Source organism: Chanos chanos, chromosome 3, assembly GCF_902362185.1.
Source record: "Chanos chanos chromosome 3, fChaCha1.1, whole genome shotgun sequence".
In the NCBI taxonomy this organism is placed as follows: Eukaryota; Metazoa; Chordata; class Actinopteri; order Gonorynchiformes; family Chanidae; genus Chanos; species Chanos chanos.
Window position 1 is genome coordinate 30,479,316 of NC_044497.1, and position 26,194 is coordinate 30,505,509.

Consider the following 26,194-nt stretch of genomic DNA (forward strand, 5'->3'; position numbering starts at 1 on the left):
CAATGTGGTATCACAACAGATTAATACATGTAGATGCAGCTGTCAGGAATGTTCTCTGTCACCCCCTCTGTTTACACTTGTAATGGAGCCATTTGCAATAGCTGTACAGACAAATGCTTACACTATATTCATCACCACTGGACAGAAAGAACATCAAGTCAGTCTGTATATAAAAAAAATGTTATGGTATCTTTAATACCTGAGCAGATCCATACATATGCTCTTAGATTGTGTTAATGCATTTGGAAAGCAAAAGTAATTATTTAAAATCTTTGCATTCTCAGGCATTTCAAATAGTACTAGGAATAGAGGGTGCAGTGAAACAAACTATGACCCTTTTTGGAATTGTCACTAACCTTGCTTTGCCAGTCCCATTAATTTGTAGAATTAACACAGAGTACAGGAACATATGACTTAATCTGATGCACTTAGTTTAAAATATCCCATTGCCAACCCTACTAAATCCTTCAGATTGAGGAAAATATTCACAAGAGACCGATGTCCCAGACTGTGATGGTCTAGTCTTATCAGCTTTATTACAGATTAGCTATAACAGCGTGACATCCCCTCTAATGTTCAGCCTATATACTGAAGCACAGCAGCAATGAGACTCCATTTGTTTTTTCGTTTTTGATTCCTTTATTGCCTGTGCTGTTTGTTGTGATGTTACTATGGAGAAACAACAAATATAATGTTTACAAAACATACGTGTCATCTTACTGTGAGTAAGGATTATTGCATGTACAAAGACAGTACATGAGAAGAGTTGGTGAAAATTGATTGATGGTTTAAGAGTAGTGTCGAATCCTGATCCAAGATACCCACAGCTCTGCGCAGTCTCCCCTTGTTCTAAGACACCTTAGTGGGTTAAATAAGCGACTGTTAATTATTGCATAAGTTCAGTCAGGTTCATTAGAGTACAGAGAGATCTAGAATGTGCAAGGATGTGGGCCTCCAGGTGAAAGACTGGGAAGCTATAACTCAGACAATCTAAAACAACGAGCTTGTGCCATAAACTATACAAAGCTACTGGACTATAAGGAAAGACTAGAGTACTCTGAAGGAAAACCTGTATCTTAGTTGCTTAGTTGTAATCTGTTATGAAATATGCTATTTTACACTAAGCACATGGCATGCACATCTTTGCTCCACACTCAAAACAGAATATTATTTTTTTTAAAATTCTTTATTAAATGGGCATTCTCCAAAATATTTACAGGCAGATTTGTGTTCTCATTCAGGGCATGACAAACCCCACTGGGCTGATTTAATACAGTACAGTCAGTGTACATTTAGAGATCCATTTCAGATTAAAGGGTTTTTCCACAAACTGCAAAAAAAAAACAAAAACAAAAAAAAGAACATTTACGCATAAAACACGAGGGGAGGTTTGGATGCAAGTCGGGAAAATGAAACTGTAAAGGCAAAGGTAAATGTGCTATTTCAAACTAATATGGCCCATTTCATCTGCACTGCAGGAGCCAAAGTGTTTTGATAGACTTACAATAATCTTGATTTCTTAAACCACTGGTGGAGCTTCTGTCTCGTTCCCTCTCTCTCTTTTTTTAATAAAAATTAAATAATCTCACAATGGATATTCAACCATCCAGTTTTAAATGGTGCATTTTCAGCAAATGTTATTAAAACAGTTCTTAATGAAAGCTACACACTGCACCACCACTTAATAAAAAAAAACAAAAAAAAAAACACATTTTCATTTTGTCTTTCATATGATTCCTCACAACAACCTGAGTTCCTACAAGGGTAAAGCAAATCAAAATGATTGACAGTAGATATGAGGAGAGAGGGAAGCAGGGGAAACCAGCAAGATTTATTTTCCCCATGAATCACTCTCTTTGGTTCTTTCCAGCACCATTGATTTATTGGATTTGATTTGTTGATTTAACTGGCATATACACTTCTGAATAACCATTTTTAAATTGCACCAAAAGTCAGAAAAGCTGACTAAATGTTTTTTTGTTGCATTCACTTTTTTTCAGCCTGTTTTACTGTTTTTATTTATTTTTATATTTTATTTTCTACTTTTTTTTTTTTTTTTGCTTCATGTAGAAATCAGGATAGCTGGAGGAAGCCCCCGGGAAAGAATAACCATTAAAAAAAAAAAAAAAGAAAAAGAAAAACGTAAACAATAGAACTTTATAGAGCCTCAGCCTCTTGTCGACAAGAACCCTTACCGTTGCTTTCCCAATTAAAATGTATGGCAATTTGCAGACTAATAATCGAACATAAAATAAACACAGAGAGAACACAAGAACCGATACAAAAGCATAGGAAGAATAATGTGGAAGAAGGGACTGCTTAATTCTCTAAAGTGATATCTCTAATATTATTGCTGCGACAAGCTGGCATCCTGTAATCATCTTCGCATCAATTTCTACACTTTGCGTCGTCTTCATTCACCACTCTCTGCTCCTCCAACAGTCTTTTCTGGAGGAGACAGCTGTGCCTAATTTCTGGGTCTTTTACATCCACAAGGTCTCCCACCACGGACAGGCTGCCAGTCACAGTTGAGTCAGGTGCAGAAAGAGGCATTGTCAGCGTCTTAAAGTTTTTGGGGTTTTTTCCCTGTGAAAAAGGATTTTTGTTTTGGGGGGGGGGGGGGGGGGATCACAGTGAGCACTGTCCAGAAGAAACAATGTCCTCATCACAGTGTAAAAGGGATAGGAGAGGCCCTCCCCGTCTGCTCTTCCACGCATTTTTCTTCCCCTACTCATTCAGCGTGCCGACTCCAGAGCCGTGATGGATGAGAGGGAAATGAATTCTTATTTAATAGACATCTTAGATCCTAAAATCAATGAAAATTGTAAGAAATTCAATTATCTGCTTCCTCCTCCTTTAGCTGGATAGGCTGGAATTCCTATCTGCGCTGCCGAAAACCTTGTGTTCCATCTGGCCCTGCTGGCTGTCGGACCACGTGGTTGTTTGATCGGGTGTCCTCCGAGGGTGCCCGAGGCGATCTAACAGATGAGAATGTAACGTTCAGAGATTTTCACATTTAAGATTTACCAAACAAATGCAAGATCAGTTTTTTACCATAGACTCTCATGTTGAATATACATTCGTGCCTGCATAGTCATTAATATAATTCCACAATGAAGCAATTTTTTGAAAAGACAGCAAAAACACCTTCACAGCATTTAGGACATCTATTAATGTGTAAAACATTAAGAGACTTTATGGTTTGTCTTTTTATTTGTTTGTTTTTTAACTCGATATATGAGTACTCATATCCACCTGTCTGAATTAGGTCTGTCCTGAGGTGTGTCTTCGGGACTAGCACTGCCAAGAATTCGCTTCCTGGCTTCAGCGTATTCTGCCTCCCGCTGAGCAAGGGATTTCACCTGTGGAGAAGGTCGGGTCTGTGCTGCAGGTGATCCTATGGATCCATTACTGGAAGGTCGTTTCAAAATTCGAATCTGTGGAGGGGGTGCTGCAGGAAGTGATTCATCTTGGATCACCATGGCTGTTCTGATTGGAGATTTAACTGAATTTCCACTGGAAAGTCTGAAAGCGGACAACAAATTGGTTATGATAGGAAGAATTAAATTTAGCTTTGTATAAATAGAGACTGCAGCCTCAGACACACTAAGTACCTTTCTTTCTGGCTGATCCGCAGCTTCTCCTCTAGTCTTCTCTCCATTTCCTGAGATAAGAGAAAGAAATAAAATAACATTAGAGCCTTAACTGACAACATACAACACAGAAGTAATCTTTCAAAGCAGGAGAGACTAAGCAGTGAGCAAAGAGAGAGGGGTGCTTGTGGCAAGAGCTGTATCAGTTTCACATAGTTATTTATACATCGCTAGTAGAGCAGCTAAATTCTTAGGAAGGGTGCATTACAGTGTGCTGATTTAGTTGCTGAATAAGGAGACTGTGAGTGTTCCCATGTGCCAAAACGGATGATAGGATATTCGTATTGCCTCTGATTTTTGCTTTACCGCACGGATTGCAATTAAAAGAATATGAATAATACTAAAAAATCAGATAATTAGGCACCATGGCGGAAAGCCATCTCGTGGAACGGCTGCAGAAGCACTTAAACAAATATGACGAGCTCCACTAACTGGTAACCTAGCACGTGAAGTGGCAAAAACTAAAAGAACAGGCAGATCCAATTTAATTGGCCAACCTGTTGAGTGAACCAGCGAGTACTCTTAAAATTTAGTCAAACTTCTGATTAATGCAACAAGTACAACAATGTGAAACGGGCTATATCTCTGGTGACAACAGCAAGAGCAACCAAACTTCCCGTTTGCTTGACTGTGACCAAACGAAGCTAGGTTAGTAATGTTACCCTGATTACGTGGTTGGCTAGCGGTACTGTTAACACTGTCTCGTTTTTGTTTTACTTCCTTTCTGCCCATGTTGAAGTTCTCAGATTACTTCAGTTCAAAATCAAACTATTAGAAAATATAAAAGAAAAAAGAAATTCCATGACAAAAAAGTGACCAATTCAACAAGTTTTAGGGGGCCGGTATGCTAAATTAGCTTAGTGGACTACCACTGTGGCTAGAAAGACATAGCTGCCAAGCTAGCAGAGTGAACGCAGTCGTTTTGAAATGTTAATGTCACCTCACACAAGACTGGTTCTTAGAATAAACACATTTATCACTGTTCTGTTTGAGACTAATTATAATCAACCAAACCCCACTTCGCGTATGAACAACTGCAACACCACCCATTCGCTACTAATTTTCGGGCCCATTTCACTTTAAGTTAAGGCCTACTTCCGACATAACTCTACATGCATACGCAACTGTGTGGCTTGCTAACTTAGCACGAGGCCGATTTCAATAATCTTTTGTATGTTTACTAGAATCCTTAGGACAGCACGGCAGTGGCTCTTGTAGTATCACTTGCCATAGTTTTCTAACGCTAATGGCTACATATTTACCCCACTATCGGCAGCTTCTTCCCAGCTTTCGGCGACCTCTTCATCATCCATGTTCTATCACACTAGCTAGGGGTTCCCTCCGCCAACACACGCGAACGCACATCTCTCACTCGTTACCCATTTGGGAGTGACATTTGAACTTTACTGTCACCTACTGTACCGGAGTGTACACTGTAATGCAGTTACATAGTTTCGTACACAAATTGCAGAGTCATCTGCTACAATACCATTACAAAGTATAATTCAAATAGTGGTTAGTGTAGTACAAAGGGTAACAAATTCAAGAAGTAGAGAAGCAGAAACAAATACAACCACAAAAGGTAGCCTAAACTCCATTGTGCGAAACTGGCGGTAAAATTGGAAAGAAACAGAAAGTATGATCACGTTAGGTAGCAAATACCTACCATTAAAGACTGCAATAAGCAGTTATCTACCCTGTCCACTGTTCTGACATACTCTCATGTAACCAACCAATTCCACTGCGATGACTGAGCGTTGTCTCAGCTGTAAAACTGCCCTAAAATGTTGAGGAATAAGGAAGAGAAGATTGCTGCGGCACTATCAACTTCTTACAGGTGACCAGAAACCAACGAAATGTAGCTGAATCAGAGAACAATGCACAACAAGGCCAGATTACTGAGAATGCAGTTATGTTTGAAAGTTTGGTACCATTAATATGGAATTCAAACAGAGAACTTAAATGGAAAATGGCTGAGTAAGCAACTCAGACCCCTCTGAAACGAACCGAACTGAGACCACCCCCGAGGTGGTCTCAGTTCGGTTAGCTTCAAGTCCGGGCTGCGGTTCGCTTAACCTGCGCATTGTGAAAACGAACCGCTCCAGGTTTGCTCCAGGTTCGCTTTGTCTTTTGCCATTGTATTTTAGACCTCTAGGCTTGCCGTAGACAGATCACACACTATTGCAGTTGGACGCTCGAAAAAGCACATAGACGGAACCAGAGCCGTTCTCTCTACCGCTCTGGGCGGAACCATGGCCGCTGGTAACTATGGAAACTGTAAGATGCCATGAATTTACATTTAATGTAGATTCCGTTTTCTCGAGATAACGTGTTGTTTTTCTTTGTTTTCCTTTGAGATCTCGACTTATTCATGTCATTATCACGAACTATCCCTAGTGGAAATTCCAGTTGAAAACCAGTAGAAAATCCCAGTAGCAATCCAGTAGAAAACCAGTAGAAAACCAATAGCAATTTCAACTGGTTCCTGTTGGTTTTTATAGGGAAATTGAAACACATTCAACTGGTTTCATAACTGGTTTCTACTGGAATGCCCAGTAGAAGAACCAAGAGAAATTTCTACTGTTATGTATTGGTCTGGTTCCAGTGGAAAAACAACTGATAGAAACTAGTCTCAAGTGGTCTGTATTGGTTGAACTGGTCTCAGATGGTCTGTATTGGTTTTAGCTGGAGACAACTGGGTTATTGAGTTCACGTGAACTCACGTGGTGTGTGAAATGTTACAGTTGGTATTTAAATGGATTAAACTAATTTCAATTAGTGGAACCTGGAATTATAGTGAATACATCACTGCATGTAATTTATGTTTTAACAGTTTACTTCCACCACGTCCACACAGGCCCAGAACACACACACCTTTGTATACTGCAATCTATATATACACCTTGATAATAACAATTTAACAGAGAATACTGAAATACAGGCAACAAGTAAATGTATAAGGAATGCCTTTATTGTCATCGTAAATGTACAACGAGAGTCAGAGTGCCAAGCAACATAGAAGGAATTAAAATATAACTACAAAATGTAAACATAAAGAAAATATAGAAACATAAAATACGAATATAAAATCATTTTTAAGTGGCAGTGCAGTGCCTCAGGAAATGTTTTGTTTGATTGATTTAATAGGCTATACAGTACGTTGGAGGATGGAAATTTCTAAACATTTAAACGGCAGGGTCAAATTCTAGGCTACTTAATAGGCCTAAACATGATTAACCAAGCATACAACATTCGCTGGTAATGGTACAATACAGAATTTCACTTTTAAAATCATACTTTGTCGTTCTTAATGGCGGTGACCTCCCATCCAGCGCTGCTTTTGTCGTTCTTAATAGCGGTGACCTCCCATATGGGCGACGCGGTTTCTGTCCTTATTTCGGGGAGGGGGCCCTCTTGTTCTCCGCTGTCGTAGCGAGTTCTCGATCTTCGGCTGCATTATATAAAATGGCTCTGTTGGTCTGAATGGGTTTTAAATGGTTTCAACTGGTATTCTTAACTGGGCAAACCATTAGAATCTGAAAACCCAGTTGGAACCAATTGAAACCAGTACAGACCATTAGAGACCAGTTCATCCCAATAGACTAGCTACTGGTTTTTCAACTGGAATTTCCACTAGGGTAACGAAACTTTCTCGAGATAACGACATAATTAATTCGAGACCTCCCGTTCTAACGAATTAATTATGTCATTATCACAATAAAATAAGATTTCGTTATTTCGTGATAATGACATGAATAAGTCGAGATCTCGAGATGACAAAGAAGAATAACATGCTATCACGAGAAAAGGTGAGTTCGTTTTAAGGACTGAAAGGGACTAAGTATGAAAATACGAAGAGGACTGAGTTTGGTTCGTTTAAAGAGGACTACCCTATATGTGAAAACACTTTAACCCGCCTAGAACACCACTCAGATCATTCCTTTTGGTTAAGCGTGGTTCTTCATGAGTAATAATTCATACAAGCATAGTTGCTTCATTTGGATATACTAGCAAGGTTGTCACTGATCTGTCTCTTGTTTGTCCTCCATGTTTAGTTTAGATGTTGCTGTATGTGTGAAGGGAAAATTAGATCAATCAAACAAAAAATTTCCTGAGGCACTACATTGTCACTTCAAAATAATTTTATATTCGTATTTTGATGTTTCTATATTTTCTTTCTGTTTACATTTTGTAGTTATATTTTAATTCCTTCTACGTTGCTTGGTACTGCACTCTGAATCTCACTGTACATTTATGATGACAATAAAGGCATTCCTTATACATTTACTTGTTGCCTGTATTTCAGTATTCTCTGTTAAATTGTTATTATCAAGGTGTATATATAGATTGCAGTATACAAAGGTGTGTGTGTTCTGGGCCTGTGTGGACGTGGTGGAAGTAAACTGTTAAAACATAAATTACATGCAGTGATGTATTCACTGTAATTCCAGGTTCCACTAATTGAAATTAGTTTAATCCATTTAAATACCAACTGTAACATTTCACACACCATTGTGAACTCAATAACCCAGTTGTCTCCAGCTAAAACCAATACAGACCATCTGAGACCAGTTCGACCAATACAGACCATTTGAGACCAGCAGTTTCTATCAGTTGTTTTTCAACTGGAACCAGACCAATACATTCCAGTAGAAATTTCTCTTGGTTTTTCTACTGGACATTCCAGTAGAACCAGTTACGAAACCAGCTGAATGTGCTTCAATTTCCCTATAAAAACCAATAATAATAGTATCGTGGCTACGAAGTGAATCTGTTTATTAATTTCTCTCCAGTAAAACGGAAAAGGCTACCCGCCGAACTGACAACACGCAGACACCCGTCTATAAACCAATAAATGTCAAGTATAGGGGGACACAGCCCATGTAGGTGGTGACTACAGCACGTACAGTAGGTATGTCATGCAAAGATCTCTGGTGCACTCGAAAGTTACGGTGTGAAAGCAATACTAACCGGATCAAATGTATACAGTGTAACAAAAGCATGAACCTTGGTTCGGACCTAGGTCTGGACTCGGGTGTGAAAACGCCCTAAGAATTTACATCCTTCAGTAGGCTAAATGATTGAGTTGTCCACAAGGACTGTTGCCTTGAAATTACAACCAGCAGTGACTCAACTGTTGCCACATTTCCATCATTATCCAGAACTGTCCTGGGCACTTAAAAATGCTCCTCCCTCAGCTTTTGACCTTTGGAACACTGACTTTGCAAAACAAGGTAGTAGCTCATGTACATCGGCAGTGGAGGGAAATCCTTTTTGTATTAGCCTTATATGGTAAATTTGGTTGTTTGGCTCACCAAAAGTTTTGACTACAGAAAGACACAACACAACTTTTTAAGGTAATATTTTGGCATTATCAAAGTATATGTGTATTTTAAGAAACCCTAGGGATAAAATGGGCTGTTTGTGAATTGTGAACAAATGTTAACATGGAACACAACACACTCTCTCTTTTTCTGCATAAGAAGTCAACATTTGGATTACATAATTGCACTATCTACCACTGAATGTATATTTCAATATTCTCCAGAGTTTTTCAGATGAAGAAGATGGACTGCCAGACTCGTTGCTCTTTGGCTGAGGTGCAAGGAATCCCTATGCCTGAGTTCTTTGTTAGTTACTGGGAAAGAGTAGAAAAATTTCAAGCATTCAAAGGTGACTTGCTTATTGCTACTTACCCCAAATCAGGTAAGACAGAAAAGATTACAATTATTGCATGGTCATTGCCTCTGCACTTACAGACAATCAGTGCCTTATGTGTTTTCTCTGGTTCCTCTCTTTAAAGGCACTACTTGGACACAAGAGATTGTGGATTTGATTTTGAATCAGGGAGACATAAAGAAGTGCATGCGTGCTCCCACTGATGAACGCATGCCGTTCCTTGAATGGACAGAATCAGATCCTACATTATCTGGTGATATCTCCAAATACTTCATGATTAGTTGCCAGATACAGTCATTAATAGACACAAATAAATCTATGTAAGACCATAGCTAATATTTACTTGTCACCTCCCTGTTTCATTGCTGCAGGTATTACAAGGTTGCAGAAGATGGACCCTCCCCGTGTTATTAAAACCCATCTACCTATACAGCTCGTACCTCATTCATTCTGGAAGGCTGGTTGCAAGGTCAGAAAATAAGAACAGGGTGTCACACCGTTGCCTGATTTTGTCTACACACAATTTTAATGAAAATGATCTAAATGAGTGTATTAATTGTTGTCTTGCTCAGAAGTGGCCCAGAAGGAAGATTCATTTAACACGATCATAACCTCCCACCTAAGTTCTGAGGGTCTAAGACTCGTTTTCTCTGTGAGATGAGCGCTTTTTAATTTAAATTCTTCACATTTCCCAACACCTAACGATTCAAGCTGTGAACCTTGCTATTCTCATATGAAAGTTAATAAACAAACTAAATAAATAAGTCACATATTTATGAAATGGGTGTGAATGAGAGACAAACTTCCTCCTGATCCTACACTACATGCTGAGCCTAACCATTTTTAAATGTGACTGCATTCATAAAACACAGTTGTATGACAAACTGCTTTAAATAATAGGTAGCACACAGACAGCTAATGACCAGCTGAATTACTGGATAATATCACTGTAATTCTCAAATGTCACTTGTTTCCCTTCATTTTTCTTGCACCTCTGCAGGTTATATACATGGCCCGCAATCCCAAAGACACTGTGGTTTCTTATTTTCATTTTGACCGCATGGATCTTACACAGCCAGAACCTGGGAGCTGGTCAGAGTATCTAGAAAAGTTCATGAAAGGGCAGCGTAAGTCACTTTGAACGTCCATTCAATCTGTTTTTGTTAAATGTGAATAAAATTATACATACAAAGAACAGACTGATGAACTCATCAGATCATCTAATTCTGTAGTGGCTTGGGGCTCTTGGTATGACCATGTCAAAGGATACTGGAGAGAGAGAGAAAACAAAGCAATCCTGTACCTTTTCTTTGAGGATATGAAAGAGGTATGTCTGTTAGTTTATGACATTTATAGTTTTTCATTTCAGGCTAGTTGTTTTTGCACATGAAAACAGGGCGTTCAGTAAGAATTCGTGCTAACTTTAGTGTTCGTTGTGACTTGAATGAGAAAAAAAAACGCAGTAATGCCCTGAATTTCATGTCATACGAAAAACATTTCAATAACAGGACCCGGCGCGGGAAGTGAGGCGGATCGCTGAGTTTTTAGGACAACAACTACCAGAGAGTACAATTAGTGGTATTGCTCAAAACACAACATTCACTGCCATGCGAAAGAATCCCATGGCAAACTATTCATCCATTCCCGATACCATCTTTGATCGTAAAGTGTCAGACTTCATGAGGAAAGGTAAGAAAAGAGGTTGAGATTTTGGCAGGTATTCAAAAGAAATATTTCAGCCCAGTGTTTTAATGAATAATTGTTCACAGGAGAGGTTGGCGACTGGAGGAATCATTTCAGTCCGGAGCAAAATGCTGTGTTTGAAGATCAATACAAAAAGATGATGGCCAACGTTCCTATCCCCTTCCGCTTCGAAATATGAAGATCCTGACCTTTAAACATGCTCATACAAATCACAGATTACAGTGTTTTCTATAACTTATGTGAGCAAATATTCATGGGCTGCATAGTTACATTCCATTGTCACTGGAATCAAACTAATAATTAAACCTATAGATTGTGTTTCAACAACTGGAAACATTGTTTAGTTTTTTTCTTTGTGAAATATCTTGCTTGTAGGATTTATTACTGTTGTTGTTATTATTATATGTGTTTGTTTTAACACAGTTGCTCAGTAACTTCTAATTGTGTCCCTCACATTCATGAATAAAATTCCAGTAATTTACAGATATTTTCATGTTTATTCATATTAAAAAAAACCCTGAAAATTCACTGACCATGTTTGTTCTCGACAATTTTTTATTAAAATACGATACAAAAACACAAATCAAACAAAGAGAAATAACTTCCACAGACAGCATTTGTGTAATAGACATTGCCGTAGCATGACAATGGTATGTACCGAAATGACCTTTGAGACTGCGGAGTCTAGAGGGAAATAGCTGTAGTGCATGGAGTCACGGAGTAGGTTTCAGACAGGAGAAAGGGTCAAACATTGTACAGAAACGAAAACTACGGTTTGTAGAATATGGCGTTTTAAAATAACAATTTGCTTTGTTTACATAACTAATTTCTGTTGGTAGCCTCGAAGTAGGCTAATTAACTTCTAAACTAACTGTATTCGAACCGATTCAAATGAAAAGTCAAAACGCTAGTGTCTACGCGTGGATTGAATTAATCATCATTGAATCAACATTGAATCAATTACATTTTTAGGAGACGCTGAAATGTTACCTTCGGTGTCCTGGTTTACCTCGCGTTTGTCGGGTTGGTTAACCCTAGAAGCGAACCCTGTCGAATGTCTGCTGCAAGGTAAGACAGTATTGGTTTTAAGGATCATTTGATCGTACAGATAAAATGGTTTCAAACTACTCATGACACGAATGAATTCTCTTTCAATTTTAATATAGGGCTTGTCGGCGCATGTGGGATCTCAATTTTTTGTAATCTTGTAAGGATTCACTTGTTTCTTGAATCACAGAGGTAAGAAATCATTTGTGTCGTGTGATGTGAATCATAACATATGAATAGTTATTATTTTTATCCATGTTTCTGAATTTACAAGGATCATAATTCTTAGATAGACTGAATAGACCTACATTAGGCCCCCAAATATATATGTTTCAGTTCTTAGTCTTGAATATTAAGTGTCAGCAGGGGCGTTGCTATAAATTTTGGGTCCTGTGAAAGAATATAATATACCTGTGATGATAATAATAATAATAATAATAATAATAATAGTGTTCTGTTAGGGCCACCTGTCAGTGCAGGGCCCTTGGAAGCACCCCCCCCCCCCTTTTTTTGGTGCCCATGGGTGTCAGTGTTTTATTAAATCAGTCTAGAAATGAATATTTGGGCTTGACAAGGTGAGACATGCAAGTTTATATTTTGACCTTTTGATATATGCCCATTAAAAATTTTGTCTTGAAACATTTTGGCATACGTGAATATGTGAGAATTTTTAAACAATAAAAAGGTGTTTCTCACTACATATCATTTATGACAAACTTTTTTTTCAACTCCGCAGTTCAAATGATGACAAAGGTGCAGGAAAATCAAAAAATAGGAACAGCCAAAGGAGCAGACTGACAAAGACACTCCAGTTTTGGTTCCTTACAGGGATTCTTTCTGTTGTTGGTTCACGAGTTGCCTCCCTGGTAATTCTAGAATTCAGCCTTAGAGCAGTATCTGCACGGATGACGAGTGGATCAGTAAGTTAACTGATCATTTGATCAGAATGCTGATTTTCATTCATCAAATTCTGCACATTACTTTAAAACTAAAATAGTTGAATCTTCCTTTTCTTTTCTTTATTTAGGTCCCTCATAATAGATCATTACTACAGCTACTCATTCAGTGTCAGTTCTCCTTAGGCTGTGCCTTAAGTGGAACCCTTTATTTTCTCCATGAGGGGGCACCACAACGCTGGCTAAATATCCTTCTTGCTGCAGGGTTGAGTTGGTTCTTGGCCAGCCTCTGTTCCAGATTAGAGCATCACGTCATGTCAATGTACCCATTACACAGCACAGAACGTTACTGTGGCGTGTGTATTGGACTTCTAACCTCTGGCACAACTATCCTTCCCTTCATATGTTGTGCTCTTATAATGACATTTACTGTGGCTGGAATTGCTGCCATATCTAGCATCAACCAACACTTTCTGTCAGCCACTGAGGCACTGCGTTTCTGGACACCACTGACAATCTGTTACACTCTACTGATTGTGTATATGCAGGGTGAGACAGAAAATTATCCTGGGTTAAGGCTGTTTAAATTTCAGCAATTTGGCAACTAGCTAAACTGATATGCATGACCTTTGACTGATATATCAGAAACAAGCTTAATGTCAGTGTTGGATGTTTCAGAAGAACAGAGCCGACAGCCAGATGGGCAGGCTATTCTGAATGCTGTGGTGGTGCGGCTGGGGGGGCTCCTAGTACTAATGCTGACAGTGGGACGCTGGGCAGATGTGATCCACATCTTAGTATGCTTTCTGGGTGAGGCTGGGTGTCTCATACCAGCTCAAGATCTGCTAGATGCGATACCTCAAGTAAGCTGAATCAGATTAGTGAAGGAATTTTTAGCTATGAGATACATGGTCCCTGAATATAAAGGGTTTTTGTTTTCCTGAAACTTATTTATTTTTTATAAGTGTTATATTATGCAACTTGATTTCTTCTCACATCTTTATCCTCACAGACTACAGAAGGTCTCCAAAGAAGCTCAACTCAGAGGAATGAGAACCAAAGAAGTCACGTGAAATTCAAGAACCACTAATATTATGTAACGACCTATTATTAAGTGTTTTGGTGTAAACCGAGGTATTTTTCTTTATAAATAAATCATACTTGTGCTGCCGGACAGGGCGGCAGGAGTTGTGTTTTTGAATACGTAAACAGGCCATCGCCCGATTTTGGTAGAATAAAGGGAGCTTTACGACAGTAACATCAGGTAATGAAAAATAGGTTGACAGGTATTCTTAGCCTTAATAGTCTGCCATAATTTCAATTTTCATGATATGAGAAAATTACCCTGGACGCCGGAGGAATTACGGACAAAATATTTTCCCCTTTAAACTGAATAAAGTCGGATATTTTACCACATGCCCTTTTCCGTCCCCTTTCCATAGACGTAATCCATCATCCGATGTTTGTTACTCACAAAATGGCCGAAGCAACCTTTTGTACTTAACAGGCGTTTTTTTCAGTGGAACGTAGACATGCACAAAATGGCGTCATCTACCAGGAAAAAAATACAACGTTTTCCCTCATGAGATCAAGATTAAACGCAGTTCATTTCATAAACATACGATCGTGCTTGGGTAGATTTATTAATTAGTTGAGAATTTACAGTTTTGAGCAGAGACAACGGTTGTCCAAAGAATGAAACATTGTCTCAGCTGCAGTCTAGTTTCGTCACGGACGCCTATGTAAATCATCTCCATAAGTTTACTAACCTAAACTATCGGGCAATTTAAGCTCTCTTTGCGAAAAAGACATCCACTAAAAAAGATCCAACAAGGACGTGCGCCACACACCGTTGGGCTTTCGTCTATTGTCAACGCTAAATAAATCTGGCCTCTGTGGAGGAATAGCAGATTTAGTCTACGCCCTAGAAATCCATTCTCGGTGGCCAAAGGTTCATCACCAGCCACCTAAACAGAAAGACTGGCGTCCATACCCTAAAATCATATCCGTCGATAGTATCATCAACAATCCATCATAGGCGTTTATTAACCTATTTGCCTTAGTAGAACACTAACACACCAAAAATCCTATATCGTCATCCACTCTTTCTCGAACAGTTATCCGCTAACTGTCCGGTCCAATAGGCTATAGCCTAGGAGTTGTTTGTAATCTTTATTTTGTCATTCCGCCAAGACAACAAAACATACTGGAGGAATGTAGAACACAGTCTCGATTTATTTTCATTCGAAGTCAAGTAATTCCAAATGCGTTCCAGCACGGTTACTATGTCAGAATCGAGAGCTCTAACCTATGTGGTGGTCCTCGTGCATGTAATTCCGAAAACCTCCTCGGTGATCTTTTCCAGAACTTTCTCCTCGCCCTTGTATATTCATAATTGCTCTTTGTCAAATATTCTTGTGGGTGTGTCAGGCGCATGCGAAGTTTAGTCACTGCGGTTCCCTTTTGCCGCATTCTTGCTCATGCGCACTAAGGATCATGTTTTGTCTGCAACTATAGACGTGTGTAGTGGAGCACAGCCCCGTGTCTGAAGGGGTTAGTTTTCTAACAGTGGTGGTCGTATACTGAATAGAATGATAAATTATCTTAATTAAATAAAATACTTCCTATTGTGTAAATGTTAAAGCAGGCCAAAGTAACCGCGTGTCCCCACTACTCCCATGGATAACCTTTTAAACTTTTAACTGTGATGAGCGTCCTTTAATGGGCAAGATTCAGAGAAAGAATGGAGATTGCTCGTTGCAAGAGTACACAGTATCATAATTTATTTTACAAATGTAACCTCTTAGGCAATTGTTGACTAGCATATAAGTGCATGTCACAGCCTATCGAAACACTTATCATTTATGTGAGCATTTCATCATTAACCCACGTCATATTAGATTCTGCGAAAAACATTATCATTTGGCTACTTGAAAAAATGAAAATATAACACCTTTACTACTGGGTAAGTAACGTTTTCTGGGAATAACATATTAACAGCATTCAACAACACGCAAAGCAAGTGGTAGCCTACATGGTGAAACGAAATCCAGTAGGTATGAAAGAAGCATCTGTAACAAAATGAAATATACTGTGACCAAATAAGTCCAAACATTTCATTTATCAACACTGGTTAAGTCGCACAAGCAAATGCATCCACGGCAGTCGACCTAGACTAGCGTGCTGTTATTGCAGATAATGGAACACTTTACTAATCGTAAGCCCTCACATTTGAACATACGGATGCTCAGTCAAAGCCCCGCCAATTCCAAACCACTTTAAAGAGGAGTAATTTTCATTATCACATGAAATTACACTCGAGGTCGAATCAAGTTAATTTCAAGAGTAGCCATGATATCCTGCTGTATCCAGTACGACATAATAGTGAGTGAATTATTGTCACAAGGACGCGCCTGTAAACGGGAACCCGAGCTGAAGCACGTTCTTGAAACCCCCGGAGCGCGCTCCTAGACAGCAGGAAAAAAAAAACCACACGGGCTGCACAGTTTCCAAGAGCAAAATATCCAATGGTGGGTTTGAGACAGAGCAACGCTGATCAGCTCACAACATCTCGCCGCGCTTATTTTGCAACATACTCACTTAGTCGGACCGGATTAATCACAAAAAAATTATCTGTATGATCGGGGGACACAGTCACGCAGTATGGTCCGGGAAACCAGACACTTATGGGTGGGGAATTTACCAGAAAATGTACGAGAAGAAAAAATTATCGAGCACTTCAAACGGTAAGAAAACATATAGTTTTGCTGCAACTGTGATGGATCAACGTACAACATGGAGACCGTATAGCTAGCACTGTCTTGCGGTGTATCGCGACAAAAAGAGAAATGCTGCGAACAGTGATTATCTGCTCCGTAGCTTGCTAAAATGTGTATGAGCAGTTAGCAAGCCAACTAGCTAGCTGTGATAGCTAACTGTGCAAGCCAGTTAACGTTAGCTAAGATAGCTAATTTTAAGTAGCTAGATAGCTTCCTTGTAACGAAAGGTTTGTAACCTGGGTAATTGACCTAGGTTAAGTAACAAGGAAAATGAGCTAATTAGCACTTATGTTGCACCTAGGAGCATTCTTGTTTGATTCTATTGAGTCATTTAACTGAATCGTCCATAAACAAATGTTCATATGATAATAATCAGTAATCATATTTTAACCCTAGATATTCCGGTAGTCATTTGTATAACTGGTTAGCGTGGAACAGGGTGAGCTAGCTTGCATGTTAGCAAGCTAATCGCATGCTCCGTATTGTGCCAAAACCATATTGAAGAACGCGACTGTTGGATATGCTTGTGGTAGTGGTTATTGTCGCTAACCTTATTCTAATTAGTGAGAAGCAGGACACTGATTCTTGACGGGTGTAGATGTGCAGTAATTTGTCAACAAACTGTCCCTTCTATTCACAAGCGAGACCAAAGTTAACAAGTCTGTTGAAGACAGCATACAGGGATGAGTAAAAATCATTGATGATAATGTTTAATGACTTCAGGTTACGCCTACCAAGTGTGAACTTTTTCGCATGGAAATTTATCTGTTTAGATCTGTTTAAATCAGTGTATAACAACAGCCAGCTGTAGTGGACGAGACCACACGTTTGTCCTGAATTGCTGTTATGCTGAATCGTTTTGAATGTTGCCTGCTCTTTCGCGAAACGTTACCAGTCAGCCATCCCTGTTAAATAAATAAAAATAAACAAACTACCCCGAGCTACTTGACAATGAAATTTAAACGGACATGTGTTCTAATTATTGATGCAGATATCGGATTCACGTACAGTATTTTGTCAAATAGCTGGTGAAACGCATGCTAAACAGAAGATCCAGACGCGAGGTTTGGACCATGGTGCCCTGTCACTTCTCTCTCTCACATTCATGTAGATTTGGCATGTCCTTGCCTACCTCTCGGTCAGGTAGAACAAATGTCATAACGGATTAGGCAGTACAGTCGATTTGCCAAATCGTACTTACTTGAAGCAAAGTTCTTTGTATGTAAAAGTGCAGCTCAGCATTGAATTTATTGTAACCTGTTCCAGGTAGTCAAATTCGTTCAGAATGACACGACGTAGATGTAAACCAACGGAATGTAATATGAAACACAGTTATAAAAGGGTGTATAATGGATTAAGTAACTGTCTTGATCTGTATAGTTTTCATTTTACTAGAAAGTGTCTTTATAACAACACTTGTAGATGAACACCGATTGGTCATATTACCTAATTATTGTGTTTGGAATAACTGCTGTTTACTGATTTCGAAGAGGTTTTGTCGCTGCTGTGTTTTTAATAGAACTTCCGATTGTTCGTAATTACATACATCACCACCCTTTTGATTTAGGGTTTATTCAGGATTGTCCATGTGCGTTGTGTGAAAGCTCGTGTGAAAAACCGGTGGGATATTACAGAAACCACTTGCTTTTGTAATACTTGAAACGGATCTTTTATTTGTTATTTTTGTTTCCATTTTCCTCTCTACTCAGGCGATTGTTGATATCACGAGGGCTGCAACCGTGTACGCTCTTTATTGGGTGGACGTGCGAAAATGAATTATCATATCTGAAATTCAGTAGGGATCAAGCGATTCATAAATATATATACTCTATTTTTTTCGCCTCTTCACCCTTGTTTTTTCGGACTCTACGAAGATTGTCATGTTTATAATTACACGCAAGGCTTGTATATTTTATCTGAAGTTTGTAACAGTTTGATGAAATAAATTTCGATCATGTGACCTACACTAATATAATAAACACTGCATAGCCAAAGAGCCACGCGTGCAGATGCGTTGCAGTGGCGTTTTACTCAAATAGTTTCAACATTATGCTACATTACGGGGGGTATATGTATGCATTAGAAATATAGTTTTGGTGACTCATTAAAAAAAACAGTGCTGTTAACGGGTTGAAATGTCAAAGCTTGTCATGTAAGGGACAGAGCGTCACTGAAGATGGGGGACGGCAGAGTGAGTAAGCAGTCTGAATAGGTTTGTAAAATGGCGACAGAGATTGTGTAGTCAGTGTGGGAACTGATGTGTCGGGCGACCTCTCACCAGGATAGGGGAGCTAGTGTAGTTAGTCGCATGTGCACCTTTTGACCTTGCTAGATGTATCTGTGGAAAAATGGAGAACTTTGTCATATGCAGCTGTTCTGCAACAGAATGACTTGCGGTCCCATCATTAAAAGAATGAAACATGCAGCATAATAATGAAAGGAAGTAGCCTAAATCAAAGGCACTAAAGATACCGTGGCAGGTGGAATTAAGAAAAAAGACCCCCTTAATGAATTTGTTTGTCATATTATGCAGTCATGCTTAGGTGAATGGTGCACACAAGCAATTTCTGAGGAACATGAGTGCTTCAAGAGACAAAACGTTGGAAATATTTTAGTGCACAGCACCATATCTATGATTACATAATAGCCAGTAATGTATGTATTTTTGGTCTGTCAGAACCTGTGAGGCAAGGTTACAGAGTATTCAGCCCCCCCAACCCACCCCCTACCTCTTGCAAGGTGTATTTGTTGCATTTGTCTTTTCACGTCTGGGACTATGGGACAGTAGGAAGTAGCACTCTATTAGAATGTCTGGAAATTTTTATATGACCAGAGATTGAGCTTTTCAGGAGATAACATCATGTTTATTTCTGCCATGGTGTTATGGAATTGGCTAGTAAAGTTTTCTTTTGTTTGGGAGAAAAGAACAACTTTTTTTTTTTTGGACAAACTGCCCTGTCTTTAAATGGCAAATGACTGTTCTTCTAAGTGGAGGAAATGCATGTATATCTTCAAATATATTTGCATGGTGCTTAAGGAAGCTGTTGTAAGTGGTATTTTGATTGTCCTAAGTAAGTGGATATATTGTTTTGTGTTGCCCACCAAATTGTGGATCCCACATGATCATTTAAATGAATGACTGATTTTCCTTTTATTCATAAAATGATATTTTCAGAATTAGTGAGTTAGAGTACAGTTGTAACATATCACCATTTTTGATTTTGCCAAATGGTTTTCTGGGGACTCTGCAGTCCAGCTGAAAATGCCTTGTCACACATCTGCATTGTTTGTTAAAGCTAATGTCTTTGCTCTTGTTTTTCTTTTTGCTTTTTTTTCTGTAGATATGGACGTGTGGAGAGTGTCAAGGTCCTTCCAAAGCGTGGATCCGAGGGTGGAGTGGCAGCTTTTGTGGATTTTGTGGACATTAAGAGCGCTCAGAAGGCTCATAATTCTATCAACAAGATGGGAGACAGAGACCTACGCACCGATTACAACGAGCCTGGCACAATCCCTAGTGCAGCTCGAGGGTTGGACGATAGCCTGTCCATAAGCACTCGTGGGCGGGATGTTTCAGGGTTCACGAGGGGGGCAGGGGGGCCAGCTTATGGGCCCTCTGCATCGCTCCACAGCAGAGAGGGACGCTATGAACGCAGACTAGACGGGTAAGTGGACATAGTTTCTCTGAAGGCAGGGGGACCATTGGTTTCTTGTTACACCTCACCCCCCCTCCAAGCATTTTCATCATTTACTCGATTATTGTTTGGTGGGGGGGCAGAAACAAAAAGGGAAATATATTCACACAATGCAGATCATTTTTAAAAATCACCAGTTACTCCATTTCCCATGGATTAACCTTTAGAATATAGAAGATACATGAGCATATTAAATATGCGCAGAGATTCATACTAAGTATGGAGTTTTTAGTGTAACTCTTACTGGGGATTCTCTCTGAGACATAATCCTCTTGAGTTGGATATCACTGTTGAAGAGAATCCAGGGCATGTTTCGGATATTGTAAGATTCCGGGGATTTCTGGAAGCAGGAGAGATTCTGTTCCGGTGACCTTACCTGGGATTGCCCTGATCTGGAGTACAGTACCTCCCACGGTGGATTAATGTCTTACGTCCTATATTTTTTTTTATCATTAAAACAAGTAAGATTTTGCTGAATTAAGGCACATTAGTTGGTAATTGGATTTATGAAATGGGTGGTGCTTATACATTTCTTTTCCATCGTGATCTGGACCTTTTTGGATGGTATACGAAGGATATGTGCTCCCCCCTGCTGGATTAATACCGCTCATTCACAAGGATATGCTATCAAATAGAAGGTATTGTTTTTGATTTTGTTTTTTTGTTTTTGGTTTTTTTTGTTTCTGTGGGATTATGTGTCATATGAGGGTTCTACTATTAATTGCTTGGGAGACTTCTGCCATTGATCAACCTTTTAGAAAAATGACAGAAACACAGTGAGCAAACCTTTTTGTTTATTATTTCCTTAAGGCCATTTTCTTTTATTTCTTCATTACATTATTTTTGTTTTTACTCTTGAAAAAGTGAAACTCTACCTATGGATTTAGAGGATAGTACGGTGTACCAAACGAAGATGGAGGACTTAACTGTTTTTGGACCAAAAATAAAACTCAAAGAAATCCCATGGAGGTATGATTTTGATGTGGGGCTGAAGACAACATTTTTCACCTTGGATATAACTGGGATATCTAACCATTCAATGGATTACCAAGATTTATACTGTGGATCTGGAACTACATATGAATCTGGATATGTTACAGTTAAGAATAGAAAAGTCAACTTCAGTGGTTCTGCAGTTTCATCAACATCTGTTGTCTTCTCACCTCAGACCCAATGGACTACACCTCTAGCCCAGGACGTTTGCTTGGCAGAGTTGGAAAACTGACTCTGGTAAACAATGAAGACTGTTAAAGCGATGTTTCATAACTGGGATTTATGCACTGTGCTCAGTGAACCATTATCATTTGAAAATTAGACTAGATTTGGATTATCTCAACTGTGGAGGCAGTGGACTACTGTTCTCAGCTATATCTCACTGGATATCTGTAACGGATGGGTAGCTTTTGTGGATGTAATTGCACTGTGGGAGTTTAAACTGTAAAACATTGAAATATGAGGACTTCACAAATAGAAGAGGGATGTACTGGGCTGTTTTAGATCACGTGAAGATGACACTGAATTTTTCAAGTTCAAGCAGAGACACGTAGTGTACTAGAACCGATGAATACTGGAGATTATTAGGCATCGAATACTTCAAGCGTATGAATAATAAATTGGATATTTACTTTGGAGAATTTCACGCAATTGCATTTTTACATTTTGATCGTGGAATTTAAGCATCCAGTCTGACTTTCTGCCTCCTTTCACCTCCATTTTCACATACTTAGGCATCTGAATTGTGTGACTGTTGGATAAGCTTTTGGATGAGCTGATAAGCCATCCCCTTCAAGACGAGGATTATTCTTCCTGAGTCCTTCTTCCTGTCCATTTTTACACATTCTGCATTTTTTTTTTAAACTTTTATTTTTGCTCACAAAGTTCTGTCTCCCTAAATTGTATTTGGAATTGTAGGTCGGGTTACCGCTGTCTGAAAAGGTTGGTATGTTCTGCCCTGTGTATATATTAGCTGTTCTCTAACCCCCTAGTTTGAACCCCTGTCTCTCTTTCCATCTCCCACTAACAGTTGTAGCTGTTAAAACAGGATGATCTGATAGCTTGTTGGCATCTGCAGATTTTTACCTCACTTTCGCTGTCCCCTTTCTTACTCTCACTCTCTCACACTCCCTGGCTCCTTGCCTCTCTGTTCTCCCTTAGTGAATAATTTGAATTATATGAGGGACAGAGGCATTTTTCCATATTTCAGTTGTGGAAAAATGAATAAGACAAATTCAGAAAAGCTGTTCAAACACATTACAGCTCACTTTAAATGGACAGAGGGCAAATGAGCTGTGGAGTGTTGTGCTGAAGCGATGTGTCACCTCTGAATGTTTGTTAAATTTTGTGGCAGTTACAAGAGTGGAATTTGTAATGTGTTCCATGGGTTGATCACAGTCAAGTTACACAGCAAGCTTTCACTGCAGAAGAAGAGAATTTTATGTTTAATCTCCTAGAGAGAAACAAACGAACCAAAAAACCAACTAGTGAGATAGCTTGGGAAAAATTAAGCTGTCTAAAGTGATTGGCTGCACCTAACGTAGATGCAATTTTGAACACATTTACAGATATTTTCGGATCACACGTCAATTTCGGGACACAGTAGCACAATTGCCTAAAAGCATTCAGGTGGAGAAGATGGAATGAATCGAGAGTGTTTGACAGTTCTTTAACTTCAGAAGAATGTATTCTCCATTGCCCGATTATGTGATTTGCTCAGAAGGGGAGTCCGACAGGTCCTACAACTTGACTGTTTTCAGGTGTCCAGAGTCTGAATAACGTAAATGAAGAATTGAAAGGCTTTGTTGTGGCTCAGTGAGGCTAGAGGTGTTTATTTGCCGCATTTAAAGATAGGAGATTTTTTTGTTATGTTAAACATGAAATGAATGCTGAGGTCAGCATATGCCTTTCTGAAGAGCAGTAGACGTGGATTTTTGAAATGTTCTCTGCGCGTCATTTAAACATTAAAGCATAGCAAAATAAATAAATGAATAAATACATAGATAATATAGGTTAAAAAAAAATAAGGTGTACCTCAGGACGATTTTGTCTCTTCAATCCTAGTCTTCCTAATGCGCAAAACATAGTAATTCATCTAATGAATTTAAATTAGTTATTTGTTTAGTTATTCATTTGGTCATTAGATGCAAAAATAAGAGTTTAGAATGACCAACATTGATCTTCGTTAGCATATAGGAGTGGTGCCATATGCTAACTTTGATAAACAATTGAATAAATATCATGTAAACCTTTTTTTTTTTTTTTTTTATGGACACTATTATGACTAACCAATGGTGGCAGGTAATAGCAGCTAATGATAGTTTACATTATATGGGCCATTGGTGATGATGCAGGAATATGAAGCAGTGCCAAGTTTAGCACTCCTCAGTGAGTTAGCACTGATGGTAACTGTCGTTTGACAGTTGTACACGGTAGCTTTAAATAAAACAAACAAGGGTCCACTGAGTCTAATGAAAACTCGCAAGGAAATATGTATTGTTTTTGCTTTTTACATTCTGTTCTTACCTTTAAATCAAGTAGCCATTTGAGTCTAGAGATTTAAAGACTGTTATAACGTATAAGAAGTGTAGCGTGTGTCTGATAGCTTGAAATGTTTCAGGTCATGTGAAGGTACTGAGATGGATTCAGTCATATAGTACCTTGCTTTTTCTTATGTGGTTGACTTTTCCTCTGTTCCACAACCATAAGCATCAGTTCACTTTTGATTGTGACATGGAACAAGGAAATAGAAAAGCATGTCTAAATTGTAGTTCAGCTTGCTGAGGGGATATGTCTGTTGTGCTATTGTTAGAGTCAGACTACTCATGAATATTGTATGTTCCTAGGCTTTAATTAGTACAGCTGAACAGTGTGGATGAAGTCCTTCTTATGGTTATTAGGATAACCAGGTGAAACTGGAAAATACTTTTTTTTTCCCCCTTATCTTTTTGGTGCCCTAGCCAAGTTAATGTAGACTAGTACATCAACATGTGTAATGCTACTCACGAAAAATTAAGGTTAGTTTCTCAGGTACGAGAACTTGCACATTTCATAGCAGTGTGTTATAATAGTAAGATTTGTGGACTTAAGTTGATTATGCTACTTATGATAGTTTACTTGCAGAGTGCAGTTACATGGCCATTACATGTAAGGAAACTAAATTAGTTCCATCCAACCAGGATCACTAAGAAATAGCATTAAGAAAATCACAAGTAAATGGGATATGTTTTGCTACTTATCATCCATTAAAAGTCTTATTTAATTTCTTATAGTTAGAGTAACTAATTTATCAGAGACAAGCAAGTACTAAATATTATATCTCTAGATTAAGTGCAAAAATCGTAGATACAGAATGCATGTATTTTCCATATGTTCCTGAACTCTCATCGCTTTAGAAATCCAAATTAAATACTTTGCTATAAAAGGATTTATTCTCCTTTGAATGTCATCCTGTGTAACTTGGAATGTGACACCACGGTATGCATGACTTTTATCATGCATAGCTCTTCTCCTTCTGTATTCTCAATGGAATTTGGTTTAAAAGTTTGTTAAAAATGCAACAGCGACACTCACAAAGTGTTATAAATTGCTCTACAATTAGGCATTAACTTTGCTAGATATAGAAGTGGAGTATTTCTGTATTCATTTCATGCATTCATTCAAGTTGATAGTTTAAAAAAAAAAAGAAGAAGAAATAAACAGTCTGATATTAACAGGGCAATCCAGGTTATTTCAGATTAAAACACTTTACAACCCACCTGAGTTTTGATGAATCATTGACAAGCATGAGAAAATAACAATCCTTTCTTTCTCCCATTTTCCCCTGCCATCTTCCACCCCTCTCCCTGTCTACCAGGACTGCTGAAAGCCGAGAACGTGCTTATGATCACAGTGCCTATGGACACCATGAGCGTGGTGGCAGCAGCAGTTTTGATCGTCAGCGCCACTATGACACAGACTATTACCGTGACCCCCGGGACCGAGCCCTCAGTGGAGGAGGGGGTAGCTCTAGCTCTGCTAGTGGGAGTAGTAGTGGTGGAAGCTCTGCAGGAGTCAGTGGAGGAGTTGGCGGTACAGGGGCAAGCAGCAGTGGTGCTGGAGGTAGCGGCAGTAGCGCTGCTGGAGTCGGAGGTGGGTCGGCAGCTGTGGGAGTTGGCTATTACGGTTCCCGAAGCCGGAGCCCCAGCCGTTTTGAGGCTACAGAGACTCGGTATGAGCCCCGTGCCCGCGAACCTTTTACCCTGGCTAGCGTGGTGCACCGCGATTTGTACCGCGAAGAGAGAGGGCGACGTGGAGACAGGACTTATCATCACAGCCGCAGTCGATCTCCACACTCATCACAGTCGCACAACCCCTCACCACAGAGACTGGCAAGTCAGGCTGCAAGGCCTCCGCGCTCCCCTAGCGGGTCTGGTTCCCGCAGTCGGTCCTCCAGTTCCGACTCGGTCAGCAGCACCAGCAGCAGTAGCAGTGACAGGTAAGTCATATCCCCAAAAAATAAAGAACATCTCATTTTATGTAGTGTATTAAACAAGATCACTTTCAAGATGTTGCTGTATTAAGCTGTCTAGTTCTCTCAGACCCCCCCCCCGCCCCCCCCTTTGTTTGTCTCCATCTGTGTATTGACCTTGGATTGTCATGAAATGAATCACTAAACAGTATTCTGCTTTTTGCTGCATTTTTTTTTTTATTAACCTCAAGCATATCAGCAGAAAGCAGATCATTGTTAAGGGATTAATTTAACATTTGCA

The 26,194-nt window shown here is 39.2% G+C and overlaps 4 protein-coding genes across 7 annotated transcripts in view; 3 read left to right on the forward strand and 1 right to left on the reverse strand.

Annotated features, from left to right (window-relative positions):
• Window positions 1-2,597: 2,597 nt before the first annotated feature.
• On the reverse strand, window positions 2,598-4,997 carry szrd1 (SUZ RNA binding domain containing 1). 2 transcript variants are annotated; one of them, XM_030769257.1, is made up of 4 exons: window positions 4,916-4,997; window positions 3,615-3,664; window positions 3,256-3,516; window positions 2,598-2,978 (listed from the first exon to the last, which is right to left on the reverse strand). In XM_030769257.1, exons 1-4 carry the CDS (start codon window positions 4,964-4,966, stop codon window positions 2,879-2,881), a joined length of 462 nt encoding a protein of 153 aa, XP_030625117.1. In that variant the 5' UTR covers window positions 4,967-4,997; the 3' UTR covers window positions 2,598-2,878. The 2 variants fall into 2 exon arrangements, with proteins under 2 accessions (XP_030625117.1, XP_030625116.1); XM_030769256.1 differs by having other exon boundaries at window positions 2,601-2,978; window positions 3,256-3,525.
• Window positions 4,998-8,911: 3,914 nt separating this feature from the next.
• On the forward strand, window positions 8,912-11,532 carry sult1st5 (sulfotransferase family 1, cytosolic sulfotransferase 5). Its single transcript, XM_030767440.1, has 8 exons — window positions 8,912-9,010; window positions 9,202-9,359; window positions 9,457-9,585; window positions 9,704-9,801; window positions 10,333-10,459; window positions 10,565-10,659; window positions 10,841-11,021; window positions 11,102-11,532. The coding sequence occupies exons 1-8, from the start codon at window positions 8,943-8,945 to the stop codon at window positions 11,212-11,214; spliced, it is 969 nt and encodes a 322-aa protein (XP_030623300.1). The 5' UTR covers window positions 8,912-8,942; the 3' UTR covers window positions 11,215-11,532.
• Window positions 11,533-11,722: 190 nt separating this feature from the next.
• Window positions 11,723-14,158, forward strand: tmem82 (transmembrane protein 82). 2 transcript variants are annotated; one of them, XM_030769425.1, is made up of 7 exons: window positions 11,723-11,809; window positions 12,009-12,104; window positions 12,203-12,275; window positions 12,820-13,003; window positions 13,111-13,528; window positions 13,658-13,842; window positions 13,992-14,158. In XM_030769425.1, the coding sequence occupies exons 2-7, from the start codon at window positions 12,020-12,022 to the stop codon at window positions 14,067-14,069; spliced, it is 1,023 nt and encodes a 340-aa protein (XP_030625285.1). In that variant the 5' UTR covers window positions 11,723-11,809; window positions 12,009-12,019; the 3' UTR covers window positions 14,070-14,158. The 2 variants fall into 2 exon arrangements, with proteins under 2 accessions (XP_030625285.1, XP_030625286.1); XM_030769426.1 differs by having other exon boundaries at window positions 13,661-13,842.
• A 2,468-nt stretch (window positions 14,159-16,626) lies between these two features.
• The window catches only part of spen (spen family transcriptional repressor), a 30,507-nt gene continuing 20,939 nt past the window's right edge, over window positions 16,627-26,194 (forward strand). For both annotated transcript variants that reach the window (XM_030767225.1, XM_030767226.1), the window contains exons 1-3: window positions 16,627-16,725; window positions 20,100-20,420; window positions 25,300-25,920. In XM_030767225.1, coding sequence (XP_030623085.1) covers window positions 16,643-16,725; window positions 20,100-20,420; window positions 25,300-25,920 — 1,025 coding nt within the window. In that variant the 5' untranslated portion in view covers window positions 16,627-16,642. The remainder of the gene's footprint in view (window positions 16,726-20,099; window positions 20,421-25,299; window positions 25,921-26,194) is intronic.